The sequence below is a fragment of the Excalfactoria chinensis genome, chromosome 2 (genome assembly GCF_039878825.1).
Source record: "Excalfactoria chinensis isolate bCotChi1 chromosome 2, bCotChi1.hap2, whole genome shotgun sequence".
NCBI classification, from domain to species: domain Eukaryota; kingdom Metazoa; phylum Chordata; class Aves; order Galliformes; family Phasianidae; genus Excalfactoria; species Excalfactoria chinensis.
Window position 1 is genome coordinate 95,811,933 of NC_092826.1, and position 15,163 is coordinate 95,827,095.

The 15,163-nt window shown below is 40.2% G+C and overlaps 1 protein-coding gene across 5 annotated transcripts in view; it reads right to left on the reverse strand.

Annotated features, from left to right (window-relative positions):
• LOC140248855 (dual specificity calcium/calmodulin-dependent 3',5'-cyclic nucleotide phosphodiesterase 1C-like) overlaps positions 1-15,163 on the reverse strand; it is a 322,620-nt gene that overhangs the window by 136,373 nt on the left and 171,084 nt on the right. For 2 of the 5 annotated variants that reach the window (XM_072329918.1, XM_072329919.1), the window contains exon 3: positions 11,102-11,128. The exons of the other annotated variants lie outside the window; for them this stretch is intronic. In XM_072329918.1, the coding sequence (XP_072186019.1) occupies positions 11,102-11,128 (27 nt within the window). The remainder of the gene's footprint in view (positions 1-11,101; positions 11,129-15,163) is intronic. 5 annotated transcript variants of the gene reach the window in all.

Here is a 15,163-nt window from a genome sequence, read left to right on the forward strand (position 1 = left end):
AGTAAAAAAATACCCTGAAAACACGCTTTATGTAAATATTAGTAAAAAAGTTTACGGTTTATGGTCTGGTTCAGCCTGGTTTTGTGACTAGTGGGGCAGGTGGATTTTCTGTGCCTCTGGAAAAGGGAAACAGGGGACCCCTAATAATTAAAAACAGCGGCAACAATCTGAAGAGAAATAAACTAATTTACTAAATATGGTATCGGAATGCAAGATAACACACTATAATACAATATAATTAGAATTGAAGCTAATAAATCAAATATAATGAGAAAGTATCTGAAAGCTGTAGGCCATACAGTTATACTGAAGTGATGCACATAGTCGGGATGGGCAGCAGCAAGAAGAGATGAAGGAGAAGAGCAAAGAAGAGCAATCAGGTGACTTTGCCAGGAGTTCTATCTCTTCTCTGACTGCAAAACCCCCTGGGGAATGTAGTTCTTCTTCTCTTCTGGACAGGTACCCAGAACTGGAGCATTAACACTTTAACTCCCAGTGCCCTACATGATGTTATGATGTGGAGTACCAGTAACCAGAAATCATAAAACCATGACGATGTTGCAAAGGAGCACAGAAATAAGATACTTGTACATGTTAAGATCAATAACCCAAGAAGTAAATCATGATCTAACTATACCACTTCTGTTATGTTTAGACAATAGTTATTTTTCATATCTTAAGGTAAAGCTGTAGCTAGGTGAGAGGAAGTGTAGGTTTAAGTACCTTATGAATCTATGATTATTAGGAGTAAGCAGCTATACAGAAAAAAGCACAAACACAAAAGGATTTCTGACCAGGCACTGGAAACACAGACTTCTAAAGTCCATTTTGTTGAAAAACAAACAAACAACAACAATGAACAAAAATGTGCCTCTCTACTACAACTGGGGAAAGGAAATGGTCATGCGCAACTTTACTCCTGAGAGCCTGAGATCAAGATCAATCTCAAAATGGGCAAATCTAACATGCATATTCCACATATACACACTCATCTGTACAGTCAAGAACGTTAGCATCTCCAAGTACAGTCAAATGAATCCGCAATGTAAACAGCTCAAGTATTTTTATGAAGCCTTTGAGAAGCATAGTATGTGCAGGTAAGAGCAGAACAACTGGATGTTTCTACTAGAGAACCTCCGCACCAGGAGAAAAATTGCTTCTCTGCAGAATTAATCTAACATCATCATCCCCAGGAGTACAACATTAATTCACAGGGAATAACACACATTCTGAAGCAGGGTCTACATCTCTTCCAACACATCAGCAATTGGATAGGATTGATGGAAGAAGATGCACCAGCCATAAACTACAGAAAATTGCTTCTTAATCTTCTCTGTGGCACTGCTCTATGCATAATTTGATTCAGTTTACATGTTAGGGAGCCGAGTGAATAACCTGTAATAAGTATATTAATGTGTAATTCTTTTTCAAACTAATGCACACACAAAGGAAGATCAAGTCCTTTGCTACTACTTAAGGCTTATTTTCCATTTTTTTGTGTTAACACTTGGAAGCTAGTCTGTCAAAATACATTACTGGTTATGCTCCCCTGTGCCTACAGAGACGGCAGGACACAGCAGGGAGCTGCCAATGTTTTCACAATAGGCTCTTGCAGATATTTTCACCTTAAGGTGTGATAAGTACTTTGGTCCAGAGAGAGTGTGATATCCACCCAGATAAGACATAAAAATCCAGATGACTTCTTCATCTATCATCTCAGTAAAATACTATATGTCAGTAACATAACCTCAAAACAGGCAAACAAAATGCATTTGAGGGGGAAAATCATTCATAAGTCTTGGATAATCCACTGAGAATTTGCTAATGCAGACACAGAGCTTAATCAGTAGAGATCAAAAAGGAAGACTCTGGTGCGGCAATGAGGAGAGAGGGTTTATAGCTTTCCTATATTTGATAAGACTTCTTATTTGTTCCAGTGTAATCTACATTAAAAGTGCACAATTTCTCTTGAGAAAAAGTCACGCTGCTAGGAGATGGCTGATTTTCCCCTGGGACAGATTAGCCTGCCAAAGACTCCTCATCCACTGCGTCTGATGGAGTTTTAACAAACTGCCTTAGGATTCCCACTTTCTTTGTTACGGGAAATGTTGAGGACTTCTTGAGAGATTCTGAAGGCTGGAAGCTTACACAAGACTTCAACTATTGTGCTTTTCCACAAAAGAATTCCCCACATAAAAGCTCACTCCTGCGCCAACTGCCAAAGTAATGTCAGTCATTAGCAACTTTTTTCTTTCTCTCTCACTTACCCCCACCCTCCACCAATGCTGCCTATTGGTCTGGTCTCTACATGGAAGAGAGAGATGAAAACAATTCTTATTGATTTAAATTGAATTTGAGACACAGCTAAGGCAAAGGGTCCTCAACTAGTCATGGAAATGCTGCAACTTAGGATAATTTAAGCAACCACCTTTTGAAATTACCAAGAATATTGAAAACTAAAACTGCCTCAAGTTGGTACATTTCATATATTATAATTGCTTGATAAGAAAATCAATTACCTACGCATTACTTGAAGCACTGGCTCAGAGGGGTCCACTTTTTAGCAGCTGCTGGGATTACTGGTTTGAACAGAAAAAAATCAAGCATTCAGAAAATAAATAAATTAATTAATAAATAAATTAAAAAGTCTTTGTACATTGTTTTGTTTCTTCCTTCCTTGCTTTGGTATTTCTTCCCTAGGAACTCCTGGATATTCAACTTTAGTACGAAATGCTACAGCCTAGATGCAGCAAGTGGCAGTGAAATACCCAGTATTAGGGTTGTCCACTTGTTTCTTGAGCTCTCCCTTAGAAAGAAAAAGGTTTAAGAGAGACAAAACTATTGCATGTAGTGTGTGTTAGTGGAAGTTCAGAGTCATACAGAGATTCAAGACTAATGTTTTTCTTATGTATGCAGTGAATTAGAAAAAAAAATTGCACAGATAGGAAAGAAGGATGAGGGGGAACAAAGGAATTGAAAATGGCAGTTAGGGAAAAGAAAGAGTGGAGACAAATGTCTTAACACTTGTGTTAACAACTGCTTTCAAGAAATAAAACATCTGCACTACTATCTGAAAAAAATAAAATAAAATAAAATAAAATAAAATAAAATAAAATAAAATAAAATAAAATAAAATAAAATAAAATAAAATAAAATAAAATAATAAAATAATTCTGGTTTTACAGTGCAAATAAGGACAAAAAAAAAGGATCATTCTATAGAGCAGCCCCTGCCTTTGCTAACATCTCCAAGCTTCATTAAAAGAAGGCCCCTTCCTAGCAGCACCAACTGTTTTCATCCAGACTTGGGAAATGAGAAGTCTGTTTAGCTGTAGAGCACTTGCATCAGTAGCAATCGTCCTAGCTTCCTCTCTTATGCTACCAGTGTGAACACCAAAGTTAATGCCTTTTTCACTAAGGAGGTTAAACTGGCTTCCATGCATTTCACACAAGTAAATAATGGAACTGCAAAACCCCAAATTAAAAAGCAAATCACTTTAACACAGCTGAAAATAAGTCAGTGTAAAGAGCTCTGGACAACACTGAAAGCCAAATTAACCCAATGGGAAGGTGTCAAGAGACTGGGCTTATTTTCCTCCCATGAGGCTTTCCAAATTTGTATGTGCACTATCTATCTTGTTTGGCTCCAATTGGCAGAGACAGAAGTGCCAAAGCAACATAAGGCTGTAGTGCATCTAATCTGTCTCACCTATTTTTAGACTGTTAATCACCTGGGTGCCTCACTAGTGAAAAACCTCTCTCTAGCAGATATATATACATATAATCTATTTGTTTATTTATTTAAACAAAGCCTAGCAAAGGAGAAGAAACAAAACAACTTCTATTCAGTCTGTCTCCCCAGGACTTGATGGGGAAAATTTGTCAGGCACTAAGAATTTTACAAAAGAAAGCATCTATACTTTTCAAAGTCATTTCATACAGATTTTACTCTACCCAAATGGGAACAAATGTTGCAAAATAAGAGATTACAAATAACTTCTTCCAAAATGTTAAAGATATTCTGGTTTCCTATCAGCTATGGAAGAGTAGCACAAATGTATTTCCATGATTCAGGAAAAAATGTTATCTAAAATCCCAAAGCAATTCTGTATAGTGCCTGTAAAATGTGGAGCTAGATGATACCACAATTACATTATAAAAAATCAATTTCATATACAGATAGAGGACAAGTGCAAAAGCAGATGTGTGTCCTCAGCTCTGCTGAAACGATAATGAAGTCTGTGACCTAAGTATGAACATATTTAGGAAAAACCTTGACATAGCTTTTTTATTGTGAAAGACGCTTGTCATCACAGTATTTCAGTAGCACGAGCTACACTTGTCATGTTCAAATCTGGCAAAACCCATTCCTTATTGTGCAAGATGTGTTACTGTTAAAATGAATTCTGTACAATCAATGATTTTTGGATGTATAATAAATCAGCTGAAAAAAAAACCAAAACACTATGCTTGATATATTAAATGCTTTAGTAGTCATTAATCATTAAGATCTTGCATTTATTGATCATTTTTCAACACTGTAATATGAGACATGGTATAAAGTAGATATTGATAAGATAATGGCAACATAAAACAGTAAGAAAGATTTCATCCCTATTTAGTCTTGTTTCAGAACTGTTTTGAAATTACTTTCTCTGGATAAAGTCCCATTACTCTCGTCAAGAATCCAGAATTTATATCTTCTTCTATCATCATATTAAGCCATCATATTAAGAAACAGCTTCTACATTTTGTGTAGAAAAACTGAATAAGATTTCAAGAGCAAGAAAAAAATATGCATGTATGTATGGTGTCCAATCTCAGTGCACCTTCCAGTTCTCATAAGAAAGGGAAAATGACAGTCATTTTTTAAGTTTTCTTCTTGTAGAAAGTTCTAGGAGCAAAAAAAGCTGGAATTTTCTTCCCACTTCAACATGAAGTTTCTCTGCACACAGCCAAGTAATATTAGCTTCCTCCATGAACTAAAGCCCTAACAGCTCTTAGCTTTTGTCAACTTGCACCACGATTTTTTATTCACAGCTATGTAACGCTGCCGCAATGACTGCACTTAAACTACATTAAAATATCATTCAGATTGCAAAGTCAAGCACCCAGAATGCTAGGAAATATCAAATTAAGGTTGGCAGTGACACTATAAATTGGCCATTCATGTGCAAATTAATTACAAGCTTTACTTAAATACCATTTTCAATTTTTTTTTCCCAGTGCATCTATGATTCTGCACTGCGCTTAATAGATAACACTCAATAAGTCAGTACCTTTTTCAGTGAAATTAAACATTCATTAAATCTAACAGAACTAGCTCCACTTGTTATATTACAGAAATAAGTTAGTCCCCATTTGCAAACTGCCCAGCAGCGCTGAATTGAAAAATTAACATCAGTTTCCCTGAAATGCAGAGTTTCAAGAAGTCCTGCTGAAGCAGTGAGCTGAGGAGGTCTCGGTGCCCAAAAGAATTTGCACTTCACAGAGAATTCTGCCATATTGAGTTATACATCTGCATGTGCATGCTACTGATTAGGCTATCAACCTTTAATGCATCCCATATACATAGTATTGGAGACAATCCAGCAGTGAAGAAAAACTAAGCTAAGCAGTATTATAATTACTTGTAAGGCTTAAGGAATTAGGGGAATTTTTACTATTTGTAATTAAGATAACCTTGCAAGGTCAATAGATTAGCTATGAAAATTAAGTGGTGTCAGAATTAAGTACTATACAACTAAACATATTGTCAAATTGAGTGAGATGCTGAATGCCAAATTTTAACCAAGGACACTCTGATGTCCTAAAGCATCAGAAACAGGAAGAGACCATCTCCAGAGGTCCTCTCCAGTCTATGTTATTTGATGGTTCTCTATCAATAGCACTGACAACAGTCTCCACATATAATGCCCTTTCTATGACAATGAGCACTGCAATGACAGGGCATCCACCACCTCTCTGGGTAGCCTGTCCAAGCACTTCACTGCCCTTATTGTAAAAACCTTTTTTTCTAATATCCAATCTAAATCTCTCCCTTCTTATATATAGATCTCTCTGAAACTAATGCTTCTATTTATTTCCATGGAAAATGCAACAGCTACAAAGCGCACAATAACACTACCTGACAGAGCAAATTCTCAGCTACAAAACACTATTTTTCAACAGTCATCCCCATTAGCTATGTTGTGTGTTTTTTTCCAGCAATGAACAAGAGCCTGCATGCCACTCTCATAAAGCTCTGTTTGGTCTCAATGAACATTCAGCAAGCATCCATGAATGTCCGTGGATACCATTTTTTCTGCATGGAGGAACTGAATTCCATACCTTGGCTTCAGATACACTTCCATGCCTGATGCCATTTTGTCAGACTGCCCCACTGCTGCCATCTGTCACAAAGCAACAGAATGTAACCAAGCAGAAAGGTTCATCCCCTACTGCCATACCACCAGCATCCACCTCTGATGTTATGGGAAACATATAATAAAATAGGAGGCAATACTTCTAGAGCAGTCCTTGTAGTCTGAAACCACCTTCCCCTTGTCCTGTCACAACGGACCTTGCTAAAAAGTCTGCCCCCTTCTTTCTTACAGCCCCCATTTAGATATTGTAAGACTGCTCTCAGGTCTCCCCAGAGTCTTCTCCAGGCTGAACAGCCCCAGCTCTCTCAGCCTGCTCTCGTAGCAGAGGTATTCCATCACTTGGAACACTTCTGTGGCCTCCCTCTGTATTCCCTCCAACAGGTCCACACCACTCCTGTACTGGAGACTCCTCATGTGGATGCAGTACTCCAGGTGAGATCTCAGCAGCTGCACCAGGGGCAGGATCACCTCCCTCTCCCTGCTGGCCACACATCTTTTGACGCAACCCAGGATACGGTTGGCTTTCTGGGCTGTGAGGGCACATTACTGACTCATATCCAGCTTGCCATCCACCAGTACCTTCAAGTCCTTTTTGTCAGCATTGTGCTCTATTCTTTCATATATATCAGCTTGTATTGATAGTGGGGGTTGCCACAACCCAAGGCCTTGCACTTGGATTTGTTAAACCCCATGAAGTTATCTGGATCTTACTGCTTAAGCCTGTCTAGGCCTCTCTGGATGGCATTCCACCAACAGCATCACACAGCTTGGTTTTACCCACAAACTTGCACTCGATCCCACTGTGGATGTCACTAAGAGATATAAAGCACTAGTCCTAGTATAGGCCCTGGGGGACAACCTTCATCACTAATCTGCATCCAGACATGGATCCACTGACCACCACTCTTGAGGTATGATCTTGCAACCAGTTCCTCATGTCTCAAATGGGCCACCAATCAAACTTGTATCTTTCTAATTTAGAAACAAGGATGTTGTGGAGGGCCATGCCAAATGCCTCACTGAAATCCAGACAGATGGCACCAGTATCTCTTCCCTTCTCTGATGCATATGTACACTATCATAGAACAACCGCAAGGTCAGTCAGGCAGGACCAGCTTTTGGTGAAGTCATGCTAGATGTCCCATATCACCCCCTTCTTCCATGTGCCTTAGCATAGCTTCCAGGAGGATCTGTTCCATGATCTTCCCCAGCACAGAGGTCAGGTGGACAGGTTGGTAGTTCCCTGGGTCATCCTTTCTACCCATCTTAAAAAATCAGTGCTATACTGCCTTTTTTCCCAGTCACCAGGGACTTCACCTGACCGCTGTGACTTTTTAAATATCATTTAGAGTGGCTTGGTGACTGCATTACCCAATTCCCTCAGGACTCTGGAATGCATCTCTTGGGGACCCATAGACTTACGGATGTTCCTTAATAGGAACCTGATCTTTGCTTAGAGCATTGCTTCCCAATTCCCCACCTTCTGACCCATCTGCTTAAGGGGTGTGTGAAGAGAATTTGCCAGTGAAGACTGAGGCAAAGAAGTTGTTGAGTACCTCAGCCTTTTCCTTGTCTGTTGTTATCAGCCTGCCTGTATTGCTCTCTGTAGGAGGTACACCCTCTTAAGGAACTTTCTTTTTCTTATTGATATACCTGTAAAAGCCTTTTTGTCCTTCTTTGTACCTCTTGTTCAGGCTCTTGCCTTCCTCATCCCATTCCTACTCAGCCTAGCAATATCTCTACACTACTTCCAGGATACCTGTTCCTGCTTACACTGCCTGTGCATTTCCTGCTTTCTAGTTTGACCAACAGGTCCCAGCTCAGCCATGTCAGACTCTTGCCTTCCTTTCCTGATGTCCTACATCAGGGGATGGAGAGCTCTAGAGGACTAAGGAAAGCTTCCTTGAAGATCTGCCAGCTCTGTTCCACTCACTTGTCTTTGAGGACAGTTTTTTCACAAGCTTTTGTTGACTAACTCCCTGAAGACCTGGAAGTTGGCTTTCCTAAAATTCAGCGTCTTAATTCTACTACTTGTCTGTTCCATATTCTTTAGGATTGTGAACTCCACCATTATGTAATCATTACAGCCCAGGCAGCCTCCGATCCTGATGTCACCAATCAGTTCATTTGCACTGGTGAGTAACAGGTCCAATACTCATCCCTCCTGGTGGGGCTCACTATTGCTTTGCTCAATAATTTCTCCTCCGTGCACCCTAGAAGCCTCCTGGATTGCCTACAGACGGCTGAACTCCTTTTCCAGCAGATAACTTCATCAAAGGAGATGAAGCTAACCTAAGAAGGGATTGCAAAGGGGCTACCTGAGAGGTTGATTTCTTGTTAATCTCCCGGTGAAGGCAGTGAGCACCTCCCACAGGAATCCCACAGCTGGGTGCTTTTGGGCTGCTGGAAGTCTCAGCGGTCACACAGAACATAACCAAGGTTTCAGGTGCTCCAGAAAAAAAGCAGAAGCAACACAGGACCTAGGAGCTCGTGAAAGCTTCTGCTTTCTGTCTACTCTCCCTCTTGCTGACATCCTCTCCAGCTACTATTGCATGAGCTACCCACTCACCACTTACCCAAGGTGAGTGAGATGGAAGAATGATAGATGACCTGAGATCTCATTAAATATCTTGCTTCTCCAATATTGCCGTGATTAATCAGTATCGCAGTTCAGTGGTTCAGCTGCAATTACTAGGTGGAGACTAATGAAATTAGAGTTGTCTAGACAGCTGTGAAACTTCCAACTTTATGAGGAAAATCATATTAATATATTATTGTTACAAAATCATTTAAGTCAACTCAATTAGCAGAATGATCAACACAGAAGTTAGCATCTGTTATTTCCAATTACAATTTTAGTGTGGTTCAGACTTCACTTGGGTTCTTTCTCCTCAAGCTTTACTGCACAACTTCCTTCTCAACAAGGAACGCAGGGAAAACTGTTCTTTTACACTGCAAGGTATGGAAGAGCATTTCTCTTGCATAGTCGAGTGCTGTTTACTACCACTTTTGCATGATTATGTGTTTACTGACAAGACTCCCCAGAGAGAGATGGAGAAGATGCAGAAGCAACAATGGATTGTTTTGCTTGAGCTGCCAGAAGCCCTCCAGAGCCTGGTAAAATAGGAATCGCAAAGATACTTTAAAAATAATGTAACAAAGGAAAAAGAAGAAAATCCCCTAACAGATAAATCTGAGAATTGAAGGTAGAAACCTGTGCCAAGTCATAAGTTTATGTGTATTTCTGGAATTACCATCTTGGAGAGATGCTACTTATTGCCAGCCTTTTGATGCACTGCTACCCTGCCACCTCCTTTTCTAGACATCATGCCTCAGCATCAGTTGGCATATGTGCAAACTGTCCATTTAGTGAGGAAAGCTTAACACTGTAATGTTATGCTTAAACAGACTGCCATTTCAGATGCATTTAATCCTCATGATGTCATTGATACAAGATTGTAGGAGCTTGTAACATACTTCCTCTATCTTCTGAGGCTTGCAGATGTTCTCCCATACAAAAGAGATGCTGAACACGAGCCTCTCTGATACCAAGGTTCTGTACACAGAAAATACATGCAAATAAAATATAGTACTGGACAATGCAAGCATAAATCCTCTTGCAGCAGCTTCACACCTCTGGCCACAGACATCTTCATAATTAACATTCATGGTACAGCAAAGGAAACACGGGGCAAAAGCAGAGCTGTGTGCAGAAGTAGTATCAGCTCAAAATGCAGGAAAACATCTAGAAAAACATCCACCTTCTCTCTACTCTGCTTCTCACACTGTGCAGTGCCCACCTGAACAGTTCAGCACATAAACCCCTGAATAAGCATTTTCCACTGACCTGTCACAACTCAAGGACACCGCATCAGTAACTCACACCACTACACTGCCATCTCTTGTAGCTGTTACACAAGCATATCCACAGCCTGTCCCAACTACGCCACATGGGGTGGTCACCTGAAGCACAAGGTAACAGTGCAGCTGCCAGTCTCCAGCACCACACAACAGAGAAGGTTACACTCAGTAGACCTGCAGGGTTTAGTCTTTAAGAAGCACTCTGCAGGTGTCTCAAATTCAGTTAGAGGCAACACAAACTAAAGATGCTCAGCATGTCATGAGACTAAGCCACCAATTAATGCTCCAGATGTGGAGGAGAAATCAGCTCAGCCCCAAAAATCTGTGCTGCAGAGAGTGTGGTCTGAAGCAACCAAGAAAAAGGGCTCCCAGGAATGAAAAACAAATCTAGCAAAGAACCCCATTAGTCCTCCCTCCTGCAAGGAGGCAGTAAGTTAACTGAATCAGGGAGCTGTAACAGGGCCTGTTAATCAACAGGCTGCTGCTTCCCATTCAGTCTCCTGCAAAGGCACAGATCATTAGCAACACTACAAGCCAACAATCCATTTTTTTTTTACAGGATGAGTAAGTGATAGGAGTTAGGACCAGCAGAAGGAACAGAGTGACATTTATTAAGGTTTGGCCTTCAAGGGCAAATATTTTTGTCTTCACTCAGGGAAATCTTCCACTGGCATCACAGAGGACTATCACTAGCACTAGAGGGAATGTGGAGCAGCAGTGCAAGATGGGCCTTCAAATAGGGCAACAATCCATGGAATGGCATTTCATTGGGAACAAAACCAATCTTGTAACAGGAAGATCCTCCTTCAAATGCCCTAACAAAAAAGAGACAGATAACTCACAAACACCTTCCAGTCCTCTGTGATTTAGTCTTACCTTTGTGATGTTTTCTTGTATTTTCTCCTGCAGGAAAAGAACAAAACACAACTGAGATAAGAAAGCTCAACTGGTGAGGATGAGAAAAGGAGAGGGTCAGCAATAGGTGCAATTAAGGGATGACTCTTATGCCATAAGATGGTTCCAAAATTGATGCAGATATCTCCAGCTAAACTCAGTAGCTGTTGCCATTAACTGCAGCAGTATGCCATTAACTTGCCTGTGTGTGTCTTGCCCTTTTATTTAAGAAAGGGTCACAGCAGCTGAAAATGAATCAGTTACTACTCTAAACAGGGAGTGGCAGGAACCACCTTCACATGCTGATGTGTACTTTTTGTGTCTCCATACAGCATAGAAATGTGGTCTGATCTGTGGAAAGCCCATTATGTTATAGTGATGGTGATGTGATCAGCTACATTGCTGTGGTCAGTCAGTGCAGAGTCATAGTGATTTTACAACAGCTCTGCTCTGGAAAGAAAACTCAGGTCCTCACAAGTTCTATGTTCTGCCAAAACTCAGGTGCCACAATGCATGTATGTCAGGACTTAAGTGAGCTGTGACCAGGACCAGAAATTGCAAGGGCAATGGGATGCTGACTGCACCTATTCATGATTCTAGCCTAACAGCCCCACCTGTCCACCACATCTGTTATTGTAAAGGCTGCAAGGTGGGTTTGTCCTCTACAGGTCATGGCACAAGGTGTCAACATCCAATCAGAAACCCTTCTGTGCAGCCATACAGTCAGCTGCAGCGGTATTTCTGCACTGTACTTTGAATGAATGTCAACTCATTATCTTGCAACAGTGTGTTCAATGGCTTTGTACAATGCCTGGCAAAGCAGGGTGCTGATCTCACTTAAGTTCTTCCATGCTTTTGTAAGTTAAAGTGAAACTAATGAGCTCTAAACTTAACAAGCAGTGATGCTAACACAGTGAGGGCTACAATGAAGAGTGCAAAATTAACATCCTGCTGTTCAGCAACACGCTATGAGGTGGTCCCCGCCTTCTGAGTATGTAGTAATGGAGTACTGTTGTAAGCATCCAATTCCACTTCCTCATCTCTGATAGTACTGCAGATGGGAATATTGTGGATAAGCCAGACAAGCCCAGTCTTGTCTGACTTAATACCCAAACAGGGGGTACTTTCTTTCTTAAAAATAGGGGGGAAATTACATTTAAAAAAGAGTAAAAAAGAAAAAAGGGAAAAAAAAAAAAAAAAGTAAAAAGAAAAAAAAGAAAAAAAAAGAGTGCTATTTTATACTTAAGAATTCATAGAATTAATAGTGTATACTGGCTGTCAAATGGTTCATTCAATATTACTTTCAGAAATAGTACTCAAGTACTGCTTCTGACCATGCCTGAACCATAAATTAAGCCCTTGATATTTAATTCATAAAGATTTTTTAGTATTTTATTTATACTTGGCCGTATGAATAATTATTTATTTAATTTTAAGCCAATGCAAAGAGTAAAATAACAAACAGCAGCATCAGGAGTAGCTTACTGATATTAATGATGCTGATGTACACAAGCAGAATCCCACTTGGGCTCATCTGATTCTGAGGGAAGCTTTCATTTTAATTACAAAAGGATGAAGACCAGAAATTTCATCTTGCAGAGTTCCAAACTGGAAGCTGTATTCTGTCAGAAACATTCTGACAAACACAGAACTTCACTTAAATTTCTTGCAAAAAGAAGCTGCTGAAAAACCTTCTGCTTGCTTGGCCATTCAAATCCAGGTTGATTTTTTTCCCAGGAAATCCAAAGGTTTTATTTGGATTTTTATTTCTGCTACATCAATACGACATTTTAAATTTAAAAATTAAGTTATTTACAAGTCATTTATTTCCCCTTTAAGTGTATCATGTTGTGTTGCAGAACTATTGAAACTAATTTTTCCCTTTACTGGCTCATGACTTTCACAGGATTTCGTAAAGTCTTTCTCTTTGTGAAGTCAGCCTTCACGTTCCAGCAGAAATACCTTTCACAATCTCCTGATTGGCTAAAAGTTTTTGCAAAGAAGTGGCCCAGCCTTAGGGTGCTGTCTGCATTTGAGTAAAGCATCACTTTTCTTATCAGTTACACCTTTAACCTTATTTTCAAAAATATTTTTACTGCAGTGGAAAACCATACTAGGAAGAAAGCATTTGCCTTGTCACAGCTTTAAGAAGCACATATAAAAATTTATTATTGATGTTTATTGTTGTTTCCACACCTGCAGTCCAATTACAGCCAAGGTTTACATGTACTGTTAGTGACCACATTTACAGGCACTGAATTTGCTTGTTTCAGTTGAAGGAAGGCAACATACACAAAGGAATTTCTATTCTTATATTCAGCATCACTACTACATGCAATTGTTTTGGAGAGAAATCATTTGCTGCATCCATACTACTGCTGACATCTAGAAAATCTTTACTGTACATCTGAACTTCCAGAATTTCAAAAAGAAAAAAATTCTACAATGCTATTCACCAACAATATAAAAAGATGATGTTAACAAAGTTAGGCTGTTTTCAAAGATAGTCTTCAATTTGTTTTGAAAAAGCAGACAGTGTTGACATTATAGAATCATAGAATCAAAAAGTTGGAAAGGCCCTACAAGATCATCTAGCCCAACTGTCCTCCTATTACCACTGCTACCACAAGCCACTAAACCATATCTTGTAGCTCCTCATCCAGATGCCTCTTGAACACTGCCAGAGATGGCAACTCCACCACCTCCCTGGGCAGCCATTCCAGTGCCTGATCACCCTCTGAGAGAAAAAGTTCCTTCTTATGTTTAATCTAAACTTCCTCTGGTGAAACTTGTGGCCATTTCCTCTGGTCCTGCTTATTTCCTGGGAGAAGAGGCCAAGGCCCTCCTCATCACAACCGCCCTTCAGGAAGTTGTAGAGTGCAATGAGGTCTCCCCTGAGCCTCCTCTTCTCCAGGCTAAACAATCCCAGCTCCCTGAGCTGCTCTTCATTAGACTTGTGCTCCAGACCCCTCACCAGTTTTGTTGCCCTTCTCTGGACATGTTTCAGAGCATCAATGTAGTCAGGGGCCGCTGGCCCTCCTGGCCACACTGTCAGCTCATGTTCATCAACCAACACTCCCAGGTCCCTATCCTCTTCATTCATCCAGCCACTCATCCCCAAACATCTACCTGCTTTAAGAGTGCAAGCCACTGCTTGCACCCATCTGCCAAGAAATAAGGTCACTGCAAACAATTAAATTAGAAGGTGCCTCTTTTCATACCACAGTCAGCATCAACAGATGGTTGCAGTCAGCCGCTGTGTGCGAGCTAATTTGGTGAGGTGAGTTAGTTGTTAATTTTTTTGTTGGGGTGACAGGTTACCCTGGTTTATCTCTCCATGAGGAGTCTATGCAAGGAGGAACTGAGAAACTAAACTGTCTTCAGTAGAGCCATTGGGAAAAATCTGGAGCCAGATGCATCTTCCACCTGAGTTCAAGGGACACTTGATCGTCTGATATCAAAACCAAACTGACAGAAAGAGTGAAGTTCCTGCACCTCTGGGCTACCCAGTACTTGTGCTTGCACGAGACTTGGTGACATTATCAAATCTTTTCAAGTTCTGTTTCTTTTCCCACTGTACGCATGCCATGCTAGAAGAATTACCACATCCATTCAACTCACATTTTCTGTCATGGAATGTATTACTCATAGGTCTACATTTAGCTTGCATTAAAAAAAAAAATAAAATAAAATAAAAAGATTTTTTTTTTTTCTTATGCTGAAGAGAATGAAGAGGTGACTCACCATGCTAGGTAGGTCCTCTGTTACTAGTGCGAACTAGATATAACTTCACTTTCACTGAACTTCATGCAATTACATCCACACAAGCCTAGTACCAAGTCAAAACCAGTACTCGTGCAAGTGGGCTGCTGGAGTCTAATGAAAGTAAACCCAGTGAGAATTGTAACACCTGCTTTTGGATTGTACATAAACTTAGCACAGCAGCAGCTAACTGGAGCACAAGTTGTTCCCAAAAGCCCCTGTAATTCCTTCCTAACTAGCAGCCCATAGATGAAGAGAACAGAACCACAACAAAAAACATTT